This window comes from Rattus norvegicus, chromosome 3 (genome assembly GCF_021556685.1).
Source record: "Rattus norvegicus strain SHRSP/BbbUtx chromosome 3, alternate assembly SHRSP_T2T, whole genome shotgun sequence".
NCBI classification, from domain to species: domain Eukaryota; kingdom Metazoa; phylum Chordata; class Mammalia; order Rodentia; family Muridae; genus Rattus; species Rattus norvegicus.
The window spans coordinates 118,987,267-119,007,135 of record NC_141536.1 but is presented as its reverse complement, the minus strand read 5'-3'; the positions used below and the strand labels follow the sequence as shown (position 1 = coordinate 119,007,135).

The following is a 19,869-nucleotide window of genomic DNA, read 5'->3' as shown; positions in this document are numbered from 1 at the left end:
TGCTGGCTGCTGGCTGCTGGGTCTCAGCCCCTTGCTGCTGAACCATCTCATCCAAGGACTGTGTGGGTGGTGAGTTTGGGAAGGTGGATCAGTAGCTGTCTTGTGGTGAGGGAGATTCAGTTATGGGTTGTCAGATTAACTTCATTAAATATGGAGTCTCAACTCTTCTGTTTTAAGCATTCGTGTGTGTGTGTGTGTGTGTGTGTGTGTGTGTGTGTGTGTGTGTGTGTGTGTGTGTGAGTGCATGCACGCACACGCACCTGTGAGTGTCCCAGAACCCTGTGGCTGACCAGGACTTGCTGAATGCCCCTCATGGTGACCATGACTATATGTGTTGACCCTTTGTTCACAAAATGGCCTGGGGCATAAAGAGAACTTTGGTTGGTAGGGTCCAAGAAGCTTCAGGTATTCTGAGAAGTTAAGTCTCTTTATGTTCTGCGTCGGATCTCCTTGACCACGGGGACATTCAAGGTGAGTCCCACTCTGCTGTGCACGTGGAAGGCTAGCTGGGGCTGTGGTATGGGGGCAGGTCTAGTAAATAAGCAAGTGTGTTCTTTGAACTGATACTGAGGTGAAGGTGATCTGGAAGCTGTGGTCCTGTGGTCAGCTGTGGACCTGAAGCCAGGTCTTGTGGGTAGTCCAGGGTCACTGAACAGGTCAGGGTGATTTTGTAGGGTGCCATGCTCTAGGATGAAAGCTTTAAGATCCTTGCTAAGAGAAGTCCTGCTGGGGCCGTGAGTCTTCAGTGCCTTGATCAAAGGTAGATCTGGGAAGCCTCTGGGAGGCTCTGTACCTGGTTCTGCCCTTAAAATCCCAGACTCTTAGGGAGTGTGAAGCAGTCTGTACAAACTGTCTCGGAGGACCTTGAAGGGACTCGGTTTTTCATGGTGCTGGTTTTCCTTTGTAGGACTAGTCAGCTAGGGCAGGGCAAGCCGAGCAGGCGGGACTATGATGCTGTGGAGGATTTCCCAAAATGCCATGGAAACCCCCAAGTGTGCAGTTTCTTCTGGTGTTGGGAGATAGGCTGGGTCATACAGAGTTTTCCTTCTTTAATGGTTGGGCATTGTGTCAAAAGAGGTGGAAAAGACACCCTGGTATGACTGATTGATTGCCTGGAGACCCTTGCCTCTAGTCCAAAGACCCTGTGGATTCTGGGAAGAAAGGGAGTCAGACATCCTGGCTTTTGATTTTCAACCCTGACCTCAGGTAAGAAGTAGAGGAAACCCCAAAATTCCAGTATGCAAAGTTTAGATTCTCAGCTTATAGCACCAAAAAAGGAAGGCTTGTGGGGGTTCCCTTCAGGAAGAGGATGTGAAGTCAGAGCTGAGTCTCGGTGCGGCCGGTGACTTGGAAACCATCCTGTAAACAGGACGTGTGGCCCTCACAGAAACCTATCATGGGAGGAAACCAGAGGCAACCCTTCTTTACCTGCCGTTGGCAAGGCTGCTGGGCTGGGAGAGAAGGAGGTTCAACTGTCTTTCCAGGGAAGACTTCTAAACTACCCTATTAAAATAACCCTTGCTTCTGAGAAATGCAGGCCTGGAATGTATTCTTTTTCACCTAGCCTGGGTCTGTGTCATCTCCCCAGTACCTCCTAACCGCTCTGAGATAAACCAATCTGGTGAAATTTCTATCACAGTTGACTTTCACTTCACAGAAAGGCTGAGATATGTACACCATGGCAGGGTCCCCATGCATGGCCACAGAGGCCGCCTCACGGAACTGTGACTAAGCATTCCTTCCAGGGTCTGTATGTAATAGGGGACGAGGACCAGCATCCTAGGACTCTGCTTGAGCCGGTCTGAATTCTCTCATCTACCTTGTCTTAGAGCGGATCACACTGCTTCTCCTTGTTCCAGACTGGTCTTGCCCCATGTCCTGGGAGGGGGACTGCTGAGCAGAGGCTAATATGCACGAAGCCTTGCTGGAGCATTGGAACATACCCTCTATGTTCAATCACACATCAGTGCAGCTGTCGATGCTGCAAGCCTACCTATGTAGGGAGCTCTTCATGCTCAAATGGATCGGATTTAGAGCATCACCAGGGCCTCGCACCAACGGAGGGCACAGAAGCTTCTAGACCTCACACTGTGCAGCTCCTGCAACCCCTGGTATGCTGTATAGTAAACCCGAGAGGGTAAGTACTTCCCGGAGCTGCCTAGCCAAACAGCTCCACTGGGAGAGAGGTTGTAGGATCTTGATTGGCGGCTAGCCAGTTGGCCAGAAGCACAGGTTACAACCTGGATTTGCGCCTGGCTTATGAAGAGAGGGATGGGCTAGGGGTTTGAGTGTCCAACTCGTGGAATCTGATGCTGCCTCCAGAGAGCTAGTGTCGGGACTTAACTGGATCAGAGGACACTGGGTGTCCACTGCAGAAATGATTGGTACTTACTAGCGGGGAGAAATTCCACTGCTATAAGGCTTCTGTGTTGAATGTGGGATGTCAAGAAAAAACATTGACACGTTCTCCTGACGCATATTACCCTTGAGCCCTACCCCCAAACATATATAGCCAAACATACACACCTCACACAGCTCCCCCACCCTCATTCCACATCTCAAAACACTCTACACACATCCACACAGCCATGCCTATCTTTAGACACACCCTCTCTTACACACCAATACCTGGACCTTCACTCACACGTAACCTTTTTGGAAAGAATTCTTACTTCCTTCTGTGCCATTTTTAGTACACACCATGGCTGTTGTTGTCTCATAAGAGATAAAGGGCCTTTGAGCTTCCTCTTATAAACATCCACTGAAAAGCCTTTGGACGCCTGAGGGATGTCCCTCTATAAACAAGCTGCCCTGCTGGTCAAGCTGACTGTTTTGGTGTCTCGGGCGGGCCCCAGTCACCCACTTGGCCAAGCCCTGCTGGTGTGGAGCAGGAAGCAGGTGTTTGGGGCGGCTGTCTCAGAGCTGCTTCCTGACTTCTTCTGCAGTAGCTGTGTTGGGGAATTCAGACCTGAATGTGTAGGACTCAAGTCAGAGGCGCAGGTGCTGTGGAAGGAGCTGGTCTTTGCAGACTCAGTTACTGGGGGAATCCCAGCCCAGCCCTCTGCCGTGGCTCAGTTCTGCATTTGCCCCGTGGTCCGTGGGAATGAGGTGACTTGGATAGGATCTGTGCCTTTGCCCGTAATAGAGGCTCTTTCCCCAGAGAGTAGGGATAAGGTGGGGACTGATTGCGGAGCCTGGGATGGAGAAAAATAGTTTTTTTTCTCTCTCTTTTTCTTTATAGTATAGGATAGAGTTTATTCAGGACATGGGGAGGGGGGTTAGGAGGCTAGTAGGTTGAGAGGGAGAGAGAGAGAGAGAGAGAGAGAGAGAGAGAGAGAGAGAGAGAGAGAGAGAGAGGAGAGAAGAAGAGTAGAGAAATAGAGGAGGCTGGTCATGAGCACGTGGGGTGGGGGGTAAGGGAGGAGCAAGAGAAGGCAAGAAAGCAAGAGCTAGTTTATTCTCCTGACAGGTCACTATGATTGTGGATCGGTGGCTGTGACTGCCAGGCTCAACCTGGACAGGACATTCCCTGCCCTGCCCGGGATCTGGCTCTTATAGGTCTGCCTTTTTTATGGCCTGTTTGCTGGACCACTCCCTTCCACCCTCCCATATCCCAAGACTCCCAGCCTCTGTTGGCTGGTGCCTAATCCACTTGCTAAGCCCATGCCAGCCAGGCACTGCACCAGGAACACTGGGCTCTGTGTGGGACATGGGGCAGTCACCTGACCTTGCACCTTTTATTTCTTCTCCGAGGCTTCTTCTTTTATGGTGTGTGTGGGTCAAACCATTTTCCTTTTTTTTTTTTTAATTTCTTTTATTTATATGTGTACAGTGTACCTGTCAGAATCATCAGATCCCATTACAGATAGTTTTGAGCCACCATGTGGTTGCTGGGAATTGAACTCAGGACCTTGGCAAGAGCAGTCAGTGTTCTTAACCACTGAGCCATCTCTCTGGCCCTCAAAGCATTTTCCTTATAGTCATAATCTCACGTTCTCTCTCACCCCCTACCTCCACACACCCCATGCTGTCCTTGGTGACTAGCTCTCCCACTGGTCTACTTGTAATTTATCTCTTCTAACATTCACACTGGTTCACATGCTGTCCTCCTCAAGGCCAGCTTTTGGCTGGTCTGATATGTTTGGACTTACACACACGTGGCTGGGATGCACCTCTTGATATGCTCCCACCTCAAGGTCTGATCGTGACGCCCCACGTCTCTAAATTCCTTCTCCATATTTTATTTTTATTTTTCTCTTCCAGACAGGGTTTCTCTGTGTAGCCCTGGCTGTCCTGGAACTCACAGAGATCCACCTGCCTCTGCCTCCCAAGTGCTGGGATCAGAGTCATGTGCTGCCATCATCCGGCTTCAAGGCACTCTCTTCTAATAAAGCACATTTTAAAGTGTTTAAAGGATAACAAGTGTAAGGCTTTGGGAGGGATACTTTTACTGACGCTCAGCTCCAGCCCGCCTTGTGGTACTGGGTGCTGCCAGGGATCTCAGGTATCGGGGCGCCAGAGATGGAGGTCATCTGAGGAAAGCTAGAGAGCGGTAAGCAGGTCCCACTCAGGAAGTGGGCCCTCCATTGATCAAGGCACTTAGATAAAGACGAAACATTGAAAATCTGAATTCGCTCATATGAAGTTGTGAACCACTGTGTGGACTCTCTTGTCGTCTGTAGATCTTGGCAGAGCAGGCCCACAGCTCAAATCTCCTTCCTTGTATGGTGCAATGGGGCTGGGGCTTCCTGTTTGCCACCAGCCTTTCTCCCTGCCCTGTTAAGAGGGGGCTGAAGCACATACAAAGGGCCTGGTACTGTCTCCTCTCCGTACAGCTCCTCCACAAAGCCTGTTCTCTAGGGCGGCCGGACCAGTTAGTCTTCACACTACAATATGAAGCACAGCATGAATGCTCTGGGCTGGGGGAGGGGGAGAGTGCGGAGAAGAAATAGAGACTAGCCCCAAAGGGGAAGCTGGGGCCTCTGGCGAGCATTTCCTTTGTAACAGGCAGACTTCCTGCTTCTAGTTTGCAAAAGGGGGTTCAGCACCAGCTCTGTGCCTGCACATCATGGCCCCTAGAGATGTGTTGCCATCCCGTTTCTCTTTGGAAGCATAAATCAGAGGAAGGGATGCTAAAGACCATCTTGGTTCTCTTTTGGACACTCCTTCCTTCTTTGTAATACTTTTGGTGTTGCCCTGGGTCTACACAGCTCCTTGTCACAGATTTCGCCCTGGATCTACACTGGCCTGACAGGGAAGGCTCCCAAGGGTACTGCTAGTCATTGATTTTCACAGTGGCCTGGGCATCATGGGTTTTTTTGAAACAATCCCTTCACTGTCCTATTCACTGACCCATGGGTGTTGAATGCTACCCTCCTCTATCCCTTCATGATTGCTGAGGTAGGGGGGTGACCAGATTCTACCACACACCCAGGAAGACAGGTCAGGAAAGGAGAACAGTAATGGCTATTGAAGGGGACTCTCCACCTGCCTCCCTGTGGGCTGTCCAGCCAGGATCCTGCCTTTCTCTCCTGTACCTGCTTCTCTCCTTTGGGCCTTTCCAGTGGGCAACAGGAAAGATAGTCTCAGAGCTGGGACAGAGCCGGAGCCAGCTTCTGACCTCAGGGAGTAAGGGTGCCAGCATTGGAAGGAAATGAAGGCCTGGGAAGAGAGGGATTTGCTGTTTGGTGGGAACTGTGGCCTTTCTCACCTTCTGAGGCTTCTCAAGGCCTGGCCTTTGTTCTCACAGGAAGCTGAGGAGAGCTGCCCTTTTCAGGTTTGAGCAGCCCTTCCCTGATTCTGTGGAGTCAGGTGTGAGAGGCCCATGCACCAGACTGGTGGAAAGGAAGAGGGAGGCTTCTAGGCAGTCGGTGACAAAGCCTTCTCTGGCTGTCTCCATCCTTTTACTCTAAGCCAGAGTCCTGCCATGGGTGGGTGGCTGTTTTACCAAAGGTAAAGGTGGGCAGTCTTTAGTTCCAGACATGGGGTTATTGTTATAAACAGAGTTTGGGGGAAAAGACCTGGCTCTGCAGCCATAACTGGCTGAGGTCAGTCACCATCCATTATGCCACCTAAGGAGACCAGTAATGAATGTCAAATACTTGGATAATCAAGCTGTCTGCTGTCCGACTGGCCACTGTCTCGGTTCATGAGGTGAGGGGATCAGAGCTGCTGCTTTAAGACACATCTCCCACTGGTGGCTGTCACCCTTCCAGGGTAACCCACTCTGAGAGGCGTTTGCTGTTCTTAGAATCCACACTCAGGTTTAGAACAGAGACTTATTCCTGTGCCTTCCGCCTTGAAGAGGGGTGAGCAAGGTAGACCACCAACTCCTTGACTGACTGGCAGGCCTGTGCAGGGTCTAGAGTGAATGTGACTCAAAGTTAAACACGCAGAAGGCAGAAAATGCCAGCTTTTAAACGGTATTTAGTTACTTAATGGTCTCAAACTGTTTCTCAGTGTCCGTTAGGGTGTGGTGGATATTGCTGATGTCCCCGCTGGCCTGTTTTACTATCGCACGTTCTAAGTATTGCCCACATACGAGTCTTAGCTGCTGCCCTTACCCTGAGAACGTCTCTCGCCTGTGAGGTCACTCTTCCTTCCAGCAGAAGGGGCGGGGCCTTTGGGCTAGTGATAGTACTGACATCACTGGGCGACTCCTAGCTGCTCTTCACACACCAGGGCCCCTGTGGGAGCAGGCAACTGCCTGTCTCTGGAGGAATCAGCACCACCACCTCATTCCCACCACCTACCACCTCCTAGCTCCCTCCCCCTGACAGCCCTGTTACATCTTTCTCCAGCAGATATTATAGAGAAACCCCGGGGGGCTGGAGTTGTTCTGTGCTTGGGCTCTGCTCCTAGGGACTGCCTGCCTCACCCCCGAGACCAGGTTTTCCTTCACAGACAAAGTTGAATCCAGATTCTCCATTGCAGGAGCCATCATTCCCGGGAACCTGGGCAGGGGAGGAGTCAGGCTGGGAGCCGCTGGCCCAAGAATGAATGAAGGCTCAGACAGGTGGTTTTTGTGTCACAGCTGTTAAGTATTGTAAGGACAGGCAGGCTGATGGTGAGTGCCTGTCCCTCCAGCACGGCCCTGGCCAGGTGTGGCTGGGTTAGCTCAGGCAGTAAGGAAAATACGGATGAGGGTTTAGAAAACACAGGAGCTTGCCTGCATTTGATTTGAAGATGAACGGCACCTAAGGAGTGTGAGAAGCAGGCCCAGAGCTTCTCTGTGGGTGAGATGTGGTCAATGACCAATATCTTTTGGAAGGACATTCTCCTGGGTCTTAGAGAAGGAAGGTTGTGATATCCATGTGAGTTAAAAGCAAGCAGGTAAGAAGTCATGATTGTTCTCCATTTGGGACACACCAGATCGCCCTGACAAGCCGGATGGCGTCACACGGGAGTTAGGTAGTGCTGAGGAGAACCCAGAACTTTCTGCCAAAGGATGAAGCCAGTGTTAGCAGGAAATCTGCCTGGCTGGTGGTCTCATCAAGAAATCGGTGTGACGGGGGCCTGAGTGGCCTGTGTCCAACAATAGTAACATCTCCAAACGTCAGGGCAGACATGCTCTGCCTTTAGGGGTCACTCAGAAGTTACCTTCGTTTTTAACGCACTGACTTAGAAGTCCTGGGAAGGTGATACCCCTGTTCATAAGTCAGCAGAAGGGAAGGTTTAGACAGCCAAAGAACAGATCCAGATTAGTGATAGGGTGAAAATGCTCCCTCCCACCTTTTATTTTGAGATAGGGTCTCTCTGTGAAGTGCTGTATGGCCCGGGACTCCCAGGGATCTTCGTGCCTCCACCCCCAAAGTGCTCTGCTTAAAGGCACGAGCCCCTGTGCCATGCTGGCCCCTCCCTTCTCCTTCTCTCCTTTCTCCTTCCCTTTCTTTCTCAGTGTGATAAACCAGAGGGAGTTTCGGTCCTGCACCTAGGATGCTGACGGACGTGGCCTCTGGTTTATTTTTCCTGTCTTTTCTACAAAGGCATATCCACTGCCAGTTTGCTCCCAAGGCATTGTGGGACATGATGCTTATAAATGATTTCTCCAAGGCATTTGGAGTAACAGCAACCTACAAATTCCAGATAATAACAGGGAAGACAGGAGAGTTACAGCCAGCAGCTGCAGAACCTGAGGGTCACCTTGGAGGAAGTCTTGCATCGAACCACCTTCCACCTACACAAATCATCTTCCTTTGACCCTCCATCTGTGAAGACCTTAATTCTAAATTTCCATTTCTGTTAGGATGCCTCTCAGGCTTGCCTTGCAGTGTGTGTGAGCTTCATTTGTCTAGCTGGTTGGGATAGTTAGGGAACTGTAGAGATGGTTGGAAAGTCTGTGAAGAGAATCTCAGGTGTTCTGGGAACGTGGGGAGGAGAGGTCCTGCAGCCACCAACATGGTCAGTTCAGCAATATGGTGGGAGTATTCTTACACGGTGGAAGCAGTCTTCGTACATTCCTCTCCAGAGGTGTAAAATCAAGGGAAAGGGTGAGGAGGAAGCAGGCCGGAGAAGACAGAGTAGCATAGACTACAGGGCAGACTTTCATGAGGATAGAGTAGCAGCCCATTTCTGGTTGTGCACGTGGTAGGATTGCCCAGTAACTAGAAAGAGTAAGGCCCTGGGGAATCCCTACAACTGGAGCTGCCCAATGACTTGCTTTCTGTTCTGACGAATAAAGATGGTCGCAAGAGAGGTGGAAAGAATTCCGAAGACTTACTAGTAACTTGAATTTCCTTACCGAGAAAGTTCTTCATATGTTAAGGACCTTAGCCCTCTGTCATGTACGTTCTCATATTTGCCTTCTGACTTTCTGTGGACAAATTTTTTTTCTAAATGAAAGTTGAAAACATTACTTATTTTTGTTTGTTTTTGGTCATCGGGTTTAACACACACACATACATAGATGACACCATAAATTCTTTTGTAATTTTACTTTTTAATATTTAAATTTCAATGCATGTCTGATCTTTTGGTAGATGACATAAGAAGATAAGTTGTTTCCCATCTCCTCATCTTCCCTTTCCAAAAGCAGTCAGCCTTCTAGTGACTTTTTTTGGCTAATATGTCTTTTCTCTGCTATTTAGTGATGCTGCTCACACTCTGTTTCTGGATATATTTGGGTCTAATTCTGGATGTGAATTGTTTCACTGATCTGCCTATTTAAGCACTAGTATCAAGTAGATGTTAATAACTACATGGAGAGCTCCTGGTCTCTAATTGGTATTCCCAGTAGGTTTAAGAGGATGTGGTATCAAAAGGGAGCTGTCTGAAGAACTGGGTAGATTGCTTTCAGATGAAAAACAAAATTACCAAATTATAGGCTATGATTGAGGCAGTGAACAAAGACCTTTATAGAAAGTACACGAGGTTTATTTGAGACTAGCTAAATAATTCTGAAGAAAAAGGGGAATGGAAATTGTGGGTGAAAATGATATGAGGCTTGGAAGATGGATGGATGGATGGATAGATAGATAGATGTGAGGTAGGTGGATGGATGAGAGGTAGATGGGTGAGTGGATGGGTGGATGGATGGATGGGTGTGCAGATAGATGAATGGATGGATAGGTGGGTGGACGGGTGGATGGCTGGGTAGATGGATATATTGGTGGGTAGGAGCTGGAGAGATGGCTCAGAGGTTAGGAGCACTGACTGCTCTAACCAGAGGTCCTGAGTTCAATTCCCAGCAGCCACATGGTGGCTCACAACCATCTGTAATGGGATCTGATGCCTTCTTCTGGTGTGTCTGAAGACAGCTACAGTGTACTCATATATATAAATAAATAAATTTATTTAAAAAAAGATGGGTAGATGGAAGATGGATGGATAAGTGGGTGGGTGGATGTGACTGGGAGATAGATGGATAGATGAGAAGATGGGTAGATGGGAAGAGAGGTGGATGGATGGATGAAAAGGTGGATGGGTGGAAGGTGAAAGGATGAATGGGAGATAGGAGATGGGCAAGAAGATGATGGGAGGGTGGATGGATAATAGGATGGCAGGATGGGTGGAAGGACGATGGATGGTTGGGGAAAGCATGTATGGGAAGACGGATGAACAGCAAGACGGAAGGACGGATGGATGGTACTAGAGAGAGGGGAAAAGAGTTTTGAGAAGAACTACTAATGGAAGAGAGGAATTGAGAGGGGGTGGGGGAATATAATTTCCCTTATGTTTGAGGTGGGAAAACAGCCAGGGGTCAGGCACAGTCTTTACCATCAATCTGTTTTTCACTAGGACCTGGCTATTGAACGACTCTAACCAAGGTCCCCTATGACCTTCCTGTAGTTTCAGTCAGGCCCAGGCACATTCTCTGGGCTTCAGCACCAGCCCCTGGCTCCACTGTCACCTCCGAGTGCCTTGTTATAAAGGCGTTTAGAACACTTCATCTCGTTTCCTCTCTCTCCTCGAGGGACTCCTTCCCCTCTGCCCACTCTCTTGGCTGGGATACCCGGAAACTTGCCCTAACCCTCTCCATTCTCACTGCAACACTGTCTGTTCTGACTCAGAGGCCCACACTCCCCTCTTGTACAAAGGGTGTGCTTCTGCCTGGACACATCCACCCCGCATGTGGTCACCACTGTCTTACATTGACACCTTAGTTAAGGGACCACTGAGTCCAGTTCATCCCCAGGACCCAACGTAAGCTCAGGTATGGTGTCCTTCCTGCGGTCCACCATGGTCTTGCCCTCCCATGACAGAACGATCTACTCCTCCTATTCACTCCTACACAACCTGCACACTGAAGGCAGTGTTGGCTTTCACAGCTAGGACATGGATGCCTACGGACTATACAAACCTGCAAGTACATAGAAAGAGGCCTTTTTTGGGTATTTTGCTAGACATGAGGAACGGCCACTTTAAAGGAGGGAAAGAAGAAAATTTTCAAACCAGTTTGCCTTCCTATTTTTTTTTCTTTCTTCTTTTTGTATAGCACATATTTACTCTGGTTTTATGGTCATATTATGTTGGTTTTTTTTTCTTTTTTTGGGAAAAACACAAAAATTTAGAACCTAGAGCTCCTTAGGGTCCCATAATTTGGTACACAGATGGGCTACAAGTCTCATCCTGACTGAGGAAACCTTTTATTCGCTTCCATGGTTGATAGAACAAATCAAACCTCAGGGCCTTAAAACCACAGAGACTTATTGTCCTACGTTTCTGCCAGTCAGAGTTCTGGCTCTGTTCTCATGGGGCAAACTCAAGGTTGTGATCAGAGCAGTGGGTTCAGTTTAATGATATACTTGCTGAAGTCTGCCACAAAAAAACTCCAGGCGGTGCTGGAGTTGCCTCAGAAATAACAGATGCCTGACAGATAAGCATAGGATGGCCTAGCCACTGGCTGAGCCCTATTTCTGTCACTTTAATGTTTTACGTCACTTTTACATTTTATAACTCTATTCTTCATGTATTTTCCTTTTTTGACGTTTATCTATTTTTATTTGACTGGTAGATGTGCTTTGCCTGCATGTGTGTTTGTGCACTGAGTGTGTACAGTAACCACAGAGGTCAGAAGAGGGGATTGGATTCCCCCTAGGACCGGAGTTATATCCAGTTTTGTGCTGCTGTGTGGGTGCTGGGAATCCAATTTGGTCCTCAGGAAGACATCTCACTAGCCCTGAGAAGTACTTAGCATATTGGGGGGTCGGGGAGAAGTTAGTGAAGTCACGACTAGAGAAAGCCAGTCTTTTACCTTTACTTGAGTCTATGTAAGGGCCAGGGCTTCAAACCAGAGGCAGCTTTGACCCAGTGAGGCACTAAGTGATATCTGGAGACTTGATTTTTCTTTCATCTAATAATCTCACTGTAGTCTAAGCTTGTCTGGAACTTGCTATGTAGCCTGGGCTGGCCTCAAACTCATGATCCTCCTGCTTCTGCCTCCCAAGTGCTAGGACATTTGCCACTATGCTGCGTCTTAGACACCTTTGTGACTGTCATGATGGGGACAGGCTACTGGTTTTGAGAGGGAAGATGCCAGGGAGGCTGACAAGCGTCTTCCAATGCAAGGGACAGACCCACAGCTGAGTATAGCCCAACTGCACATTTCAGTAGGTGAAGGGGAGGAGATATAAATATATATGAATATACGTTTTCATATACTTGTCTGTGTAGACATATGCATACATTACTGTAACATAAAACTAAACAAAATGAGACTTCTACTTTCCTAACCCATGACTTGTTTTCCCAAGTAATGAATTTCCTTCACACACTGTGTTCCAATGACCCCACCCGGAACTATGCTGCACTGCTGGGCCTGGCTTTATTTGGACATTTCAGGTGGTTTCTTGTCCTTGGTCAAGTCCGATAATAGATGTTGGGATATCTCTGACAGATGAGACTTTGCCCTGTGTGGCAAACATCTTTTTAGAGAGGAGACTCATTGGCCATCCTTGGGACTAGCTTGGTTTCCTGCATTTTCCTTGGCTGGGACAGAGTCGTGCTCTTTCCTCTGGGTATTTTTTCCTAGAGGCCGAGGCCAGCGGGGTCAGCATGGCACCTCATTGCCCTACTCTGGGCAGCTCCTGGCTGTGGATCTGGGGGAAGGAGAGCCATTCTGGCTGGTTTTGTCTCCTCCTGTCTTCTGCAGGATCTACCAGTGTCATGACCAAGCTCTGAACTCTGCCTTCTCCTTTCGGTTGCAGGCCTCTACTTCTGATGAAAAGAGGAGGGAAGAATGGACTACACTCACCAAACTGCCCTAATTCCATGCGGACAAGACAAGTACATGCCCAAGTAAGATGTCGGGTAGCGTTAGCCAGAGGCCCACCGGGACTCTGTTCATAGTGGATGGAAGCCAGTGGAGAGGAGTTCCATCTGCATGAGCAGCTAAGCAGGGAAAGGGGGGCTAGTGAGAGCTATGTCATGATACACAGAAGCCATAGAGAAAAACGTGCTCCAGTGGGCCTCACCTGACCAGGAAAGGGGTAACAGGACACTGCACCTTTGGGAACTCAAGCAAGGCTTCTAGAAAAAGGAGTTGGCTGGTGGCTGCTTGCTGTGCTTTGGATGTTTGTACCTCCACATTCCCTCTGAACTCTGAAGACTAAGATGATGGATTAAGATATGAGGGTGTGGGTTTATCCCTCTAGCATGTGGGGAAGCAGGGAGGAGACAGCGAAGACCCAGCCCTTACTAAATCAGCTGCTGCCTGAGAGGTGAAATCCTGTTGTTTTGAGGCTCCCCAGTCTGAAATATTTTGTCATAGCTACCATAAATGGACACAAGCACGGCTCACCACCCCTACTGTCCTGTTGCTTAGGGAAAGAGCAGGCTGCAATCGTGTGCTGTGGATTGCCATTTCTCTGACTAAAACAGTCTCACCTACCCTCTAAATAAAAAAGGCAGGGTCAGTGGGGTGTGGTAACACATACCTATAATCCCAGCAGTTTGGGAGGCTGAGGCAGAAGGATTGCTGATTCGAAGCTAGCCTGGGCTATGGTGAGTTCAAACCAGTCAGGGAAATTTAGTAAAACCCTGTCTCAAAATTAAAAAGAAAAGGGAGCTGGGTGTGTAGCTCAGAGATAGAGTAGTTGCCTAGCAACCCCCAGTTCATGAGAGAAGAAAAAGGAGAAGGAAGGGACTGGGCCATGGCTTCCTGTGGTAAAGTCTCTGCAACAGGTTTTGTTGATATGATGACAGCGGTTGAGCAGACGTTGATTCTGATCCCCTTGAGATTGAACCTAGGCCTCATGGAAAGACAAGCACTCCACACTAAGCTGTGCCTCCAGCCTGTCCTACTGCAAGTCTGACCAACTGACTTTTACCTCTTTGATGTCCCCCACCTTTAAAAATTACTTAGCTTATCTGAGACTAAATTGTTCTAGACACTATACTTGGTCTCATACAGATGCCTGTTATATGAGATCCAGAACATTCTTACATCTTCACCAAAGGGTTTCCCGGGAGACTTCTCTCGAGCAGGACTTTTGAATAACACGGTCAGCCTTTGGTTGGAGTTTTGTGGAGTCACATCTTTGTGGCGTCTCTAATTCAGCCCAGCTTGTATTGAATAACCTCTTCCTTCATTGAGGTTTAACTTATCTGAGTTTTGAAGACTTGGCAGTGGGTTTGCCCTCTGAAGGGCTGAGTCTGCCACCTCTTTGGGAAGCAGGCAGTCACACAAGATAGGCAGCTTCCTAAACAGTCACCTGGTGTTCCTTGTGGAGTGATAAACAGCAGGCACATATGTATCAAAAGTAGGAGACACATGAGATTCATCAGTGCAACGTGGGCCACATTCATATAGCCATTGCTTCATTGTTTCCTTCTCATCTATTCTGTTGGTGAGAGTTTGCTAAACACAACAGGGGTTCGCCAATGAAGCCTAATATCAGGGACAACCCCCGACCCCTACAAATCTCATGGCCTGCTGGGGAGTGGGGGACAATCCAAGGGAGGAGTGAAGAATGAAACTCCATGTACTTCTCAGCCTCCACCAATAGAATCTATTTGTTACCACAGATTCTAGCCCTGAGCTCTGTTTATCAGCCAATGGACAGAGCATCATTGTAGGTACAAGACCTCCAGGGACTGACCTGGTGTTTTACTTTCCTTATACATTTAAACATTTGACCTGTGACCTTTACGGTAAGAATGAATTCTATTGGCGGATGAACAGAGCTCGAGTCTAGAGCCAAGACTAAGGCTCTGTGATCAGCATTAAGGGTAAGAACAGATTCTATTGGTAAAGGGTGAAAAGAACATGGGGCTTCTTTCAAAGGGGTGGGCTCTATTCACTGCAGGATCGGGGCCCAGTGCTCAGGGTATTGGGGGTTTCAGGTGGAGGCTGGATCCTAATAGAATCACCAGATCAATTGACCACCTTTCATTCTGGCATCCCCAATTACTACTAGGTGTCACCCATTTCCTTCCACTGAAGAAAATAGGCCTGTGTGACTGGCCATCCTGGTTTCTCCAATGCCTTCTTTAAGCCTAAGCCATCCCGGTCCTCTTCCTAAACACACTAGAAGCTTTGGAGCTTTGTGAAAGCCAACAGCATTTAGCCTGTCCTTACAGCAAGCCTGAGAGAGGCAGGAGAACCCCTGCCAGGCCTTTTGTCTACAGTCTGCCATGATGTCCCCAGGCTACTTCCTAATGTTTGTCTTGACCTTGATCCTGGGGGAAGGTGTGGATGGGATGGTTGGTTCAGAACTTTGCGTGCGTATGTGCATGTGTATCTACACGTGTGTGTTCGTGTGTGCACACGCATGGGAATATACAGTCAAAGGACCACTGAGGCCAGTTGTAGGGTAAACAAGAGGGGATGATTGCTCTGTGGTGGCTTCAGCTGGCAATGTATTTCTCTTCCAAGGAGTGAACTTCTCCTACATTTAAAGACATACAACTTGTACTATGAAGGCCAGAACCTGCAACTCCGACACCGAGAGGTAAGGCATCCCCAAAGGGGCATGGAGGCTCATGCCCTGATGGGGTCCACACTTTTAATGGTCCTTCCTGCCATGGCTGATGACCCTAGTATTTAGGACAATGATGGATGATGTCCTTTGGATTCTTTGGAAGGTTCCTCTGTTTCAGTTTCCATCCAGAAAGGATGGGTGTTGTTCTAAAGGCATTGCTATAGCAGACATTGCCTAGGCTTCATCTCAAAGCCAACTTTACTCATCCTATATCTGTTTCTATAAACTTGTTAGAATAACTCATACTCAAGTGTTCTGTGAGCTTTTTAGAATAACTCATACTCAAGTGTTCTGTGAGCTTGTTCTCAAGTGTTCTTGGTTGACTAGAACCTATTTCCAAGTGATCAGTCCTTGGTGATTTAGTTCGTAGAAAGAGAGAGCATGTGGTGAATTTTAGTTCATAAAAGAAAGCCAGGCCCTTGGGGGAATAGGATGTAAGGTGCAGTGACCTTCCTCTGTCTCTTAAAGCACTCTACTCTGAGTCCTATCTTGGGTTAAATCCCATCCTGCAATTGGACAATATCAAGGAGCAATGGCCACATAAAGCCCTTCTCCTTATGACTACCAACGTGCCCCAAAGTTGTGTTCCTCTCCTGTCTTGTTTTGTATCGCCCTGTTCACAGGGAGGATCCTTTGGCCCAGTTGTTGATCATACAGGTGTCCTGGAGCTCTTCATGGCCCCACTCTGACACCTAAGAAAGCTTGGGTTCAGAAGGGAGAAGCCTGCCCCTTAGCTGGTGGCTGGGCTGTAAGAGCCAGGGCCTGGCATAGCTACCCTCCTTCTATCCTTGGACTACTTTGCACATCTGTGAATGCACAGCCTGGCAGACAACTTAAAAGGAGAGAGGATTTGTTTGAGCTCACAGTGTCAGAGGCTTGACCTGTAGACACTTGGGTTCACCTCATGGTAGTTAGAAAGTAGAGACACACAGGAAGGTACTAGAGACTGGGTATCACTCTCAGCCACCCACTTCCTCTAGCTAGGCTCTTCTTCCTAAGGTTTCCACTAGCAGGGAAGCAAGCATTTCGCATGTAGCCCGCAGGAGCATCTTGTAATCAAGCTGGAACAATCCTGTTGTCAGCTCTCTGACATCTCACAGTCTAAATAGGATTGGAGGGGCTGCGTCTGGGAAGGTTTTACATTGACCTTCTTGTTAGTCAGCAACCTTTGAGTATAACTTTGGAATCCCTGAAGACTTTAGTCACCTCTTGGGAGGTGTAATGGTGTGTTAGTTTACAAAAAACACTGGGGGAGTTACTTCTTCTTTAAAAAATAGTCAGATCAGAGCGGCAGCTCGCAGCTAGCAGACACTTGAAACCTCTTAAGGCAACACTTCTGCTCCGGGAACATGCTCTGCAAGTAAACGTGGGGAGAGCTTTGAATCTCTGTTACCCAAAGTTAGGTCAGATTGCTAAACACGAGGGAAAACAGCCAGTTCTAGGGTTTTGTTCTTGCTTCTAATTAGTAAGGCCAGTCTCTGTTATTTTAAGAGAGGTCTGACCCTCTCTCTGTTTCTCTCTCCATCTTTATTTTTCCCTCTCTCGCCTTCCTTCCTTGTCGTTTTTGGTTATGTACTCATTCTGAAGCTCATCCTGGCCTGGAACTGATGGCAATCCTCCTGCTTCCACTTCCTGAGTCCCGACACCACAGATATGAGCTATCACACCTGGTGTTATACTCTGATTTCCTTAAAGTCACTAAGATGAAGGCAATAAAATGGTTTGATGAATTGCACACGTGTGTCTCCATTTTAAAGAAACAGGGTTTTCCTGGGGATCTCCCACATGCCGCTGAGAGCCTTCCCTCAGTGCAGCCCCTTCGCAGAAACTTTTGTGCTGTTGACTTTCGAGGTCAGCTGTGGGGATCTGGGAATTTCCCAGCAGTGTGCCTCAGAGCTAGGATTTGCACACCGCTCTCTTTCTATGGATCCCACTCTGAGCTCAGCATCCTCCATTGTTTCATGCAGGAAGAAGACGAGTTCATTGTGGAGGGGCTGCTGAACATCTCCTGGGGGCTGCGCAGGCCCATTCGGCTGCAGATGCAGGATGACCACGAACGCATCCGTCCCCCACCATCCTCCTCCTCCTGGCACTCCGGCTGTAACCTGGGTGCACAGGGGTGAGTGAAGGGAGATGAGTTTGAGGGTATCTGGGGGGCTCCTGGTCCAGTTCCCAGCACACCAACTGCTACCTACCCTGGGTTTGGGTTGGGGATAAAGGAGCCTCTGGCCTTTGTGACTCCACAGGCACACAGGGAAGAGGGGTGGTTCTGAGTCAGCAAGAGGGAGTACTAGGGGATGGGCAGCAGGAGAGGCCTGGACCCTCCAGGTTTCTTGGTAGTGGCTCACTGATCCAAGCCTGAAGCTTCCAACAGAGTGCCAACCCACACATATCCAACTGGAATGAACCTGTTCCAGGGACATCTAGGATTTGAACTCCCACTGATCAAAGCTCTCTCCCTCTTGGTGGAATCTAGTAGAAGAGAAAGGAATGTTCTGAGCCAGCCAAGTGAGGTCAGCCAGAGGTCTCCTGGATCCCTGGAACAGGTCATGGCAGGAGACAGTAGTCTAGGAGGTCCTCTATTACTGAAACGAGGAATTTCAGGTCAGAGAAGAGCATGTGCGCTCTTCCACCTTCTGTGACTGAATGGATGCTGCCACAGGGCCGATCTTGTCCTCTCTGGGACTTCAGTTTTGAGATCAAGTGACTAACTAGCCTTGTTCCCCTCAAAACTTGCTGAGGTGGGCGGCATTCGGGCCAGAGCCTGGGTGGAGTGTGCTGGCCACTCAGCCAAAACCACAGTGACGTGCTCTCAAGTTTAAAGGGGAACCAAGCCCTCCCTCTCTGCTGGCTGCCTGGAATGTTGTTACACTCCACAGCCAAGTGTATCAGTCTCCTTAGTTGAGAAACATCCACAGAACAGCCAAACCCTGGAACCAACCTTGGCCCTAGGGAGGGAAGTGGTTGCCCTGCCCATCGAGCACGGGACCTGGTCAGGCCTCTTGGGCTTGCTCTCAGCACTTTTACAGTTCCAGTGGGCCAGCCCGTGTCGGTGCCCAGCTTTGACCTCTCGATTGTTACATTCTGTTCTTCAAGTGAGATGATTTTTTAAAATCCCATTTTCCTGTGATGCCCTGGGCTGGAGCTGCCCAGGGGTCCTTCAGTCTGCACTCTTGGCTTTTCTCCTTTCTCCAGCGACAAGCTGGTCCTTGAAGCCTGTAAATGTTTTAAGGGCTTTCAGAAGCCTGTTCTCAAATGCCAGCAGAACTTAAATGCTGCCTGCAGGAGTGTGTTTGAGATGCCCAGACCAGATTCTGCTTTGGACCGTGGAGACGGGGTGCCGCCTGGGCCAAGTGCCTGCATTTCTTGGAAGGGCAAAGACTGAGGCTTAGGTGGCTATGAGGAGTAATTCTTCCAGTTTTCGATTTTACTTTTCTTTCCTTAAATCCTAAGAATGTAGGTCTTTGGGAGCCCCTCCCCCTTCTCATCCTGGTCCTTACTGTTAAACATGGCTCTCCCTTCAGACTGAATCCCCTGTTGGCCTTGGATGTGCTTTTCCGAGCTGCCTCCATGGCTCTTAAGGGCTTTGAGGAAATGTTCCCAGGTACCACAGCAAACCTAGGTCTCTGCTCAGGTGACCTGCTGTGGTCTCTTCTCCTGGTGGCAACCCTGAGATAATCCTCACTCCTGAGTCAGAGATGCCAGAGGCCATCTCTGAGATATTCCTCCAACAGAAAGAAACGCAGCATGGAGTTGTGTCCCTAGAAAATGAGCCGAAGACCCCACATGTGCTTTGGGACTCAGTGTAGGGCCACACATGGACTTGGTTCTGGGTCCTCCCTTCTGGGTTCTCGTGCTACTGCAGAGGTGGGGGCAGAACATGTTTTTCCTGAGCTCCCTGCCCCTTCCAGCACTAAGAATGGGATCTGGACCACCCTTCTGAATACTCAGCTTATCTTGCCTGCCTGATATGTACTAGAGCTCCCCTACATGGCATGTATAAAAGCTCCCACTGCAGGAAAGGGAGCCATGAAATCGGGACACGAGCCCTCAGGGTCTAAACAAGCCCTTCCTGTTTGTTTGCCTCCCTCAGCACCACACTGAAGCCCCTTACCGTGCCCACTGTCCAGATCTCAGAAGTGGATATGCCCGTTGAAAACATGGAGACGCACAGCCCAACAGGTGAGCAATAGAAGGAGCCTCCTGCTAGAGGCCCAGCTGGGTGACAGCTATGTTTTAACCTGTGACTTCTTGTATACATCTATAAAATCCACATGGATCAATAGCTTTTTAAAAAGTTAAAAGGAAAGACTTTAAATGCTCCCACCTCCTCTCCTTCAGTTTCTCCATTCTGCAAAGCAGCCCACAGCATCTCCTTCCCCAAGATGAGACATGCAAATGCATGCAAATTCAAACAAATCCAAACAGGTGGCCTGCTGCCACTACCTGG

General features: G+C 48.8%; 1 protein-coding gene across 7 annotated transcripts in view; it reads left to right on the top strand.

Moving 5' to 3' along the window:
• The window catches only part of Rassf2 (Ras association domain family member 2), a 36,205-nt gene that overhangs the window by 5,823 nt on the left and 10,513 nt on the right, over nucleotides 1–19,869 (top strand). For all 7 annotated transcript variants that reach the window (XR_015682975.1, XR_015682977.1, XR_015682976.1 and 4 more), the window contains 4 exon segments: nucleotides 12,645–12,735; nucleotides 15,314–15,389; nucleotides 17,387–17,538; nucleotides 19,513–19,601. Coding sequence is in view for 4 of the 7 variants with exons in the window: in NM_001037096.2 (NP_001032173.2) it covers nucleotides 12,677–12,735; nucleotides 15,314–15,389; nucleotides 17,387–17,538; nucleotides 19,513–19,601 (376 nt within the window). In the remaining 3 variants the exon portion in view is untranslated.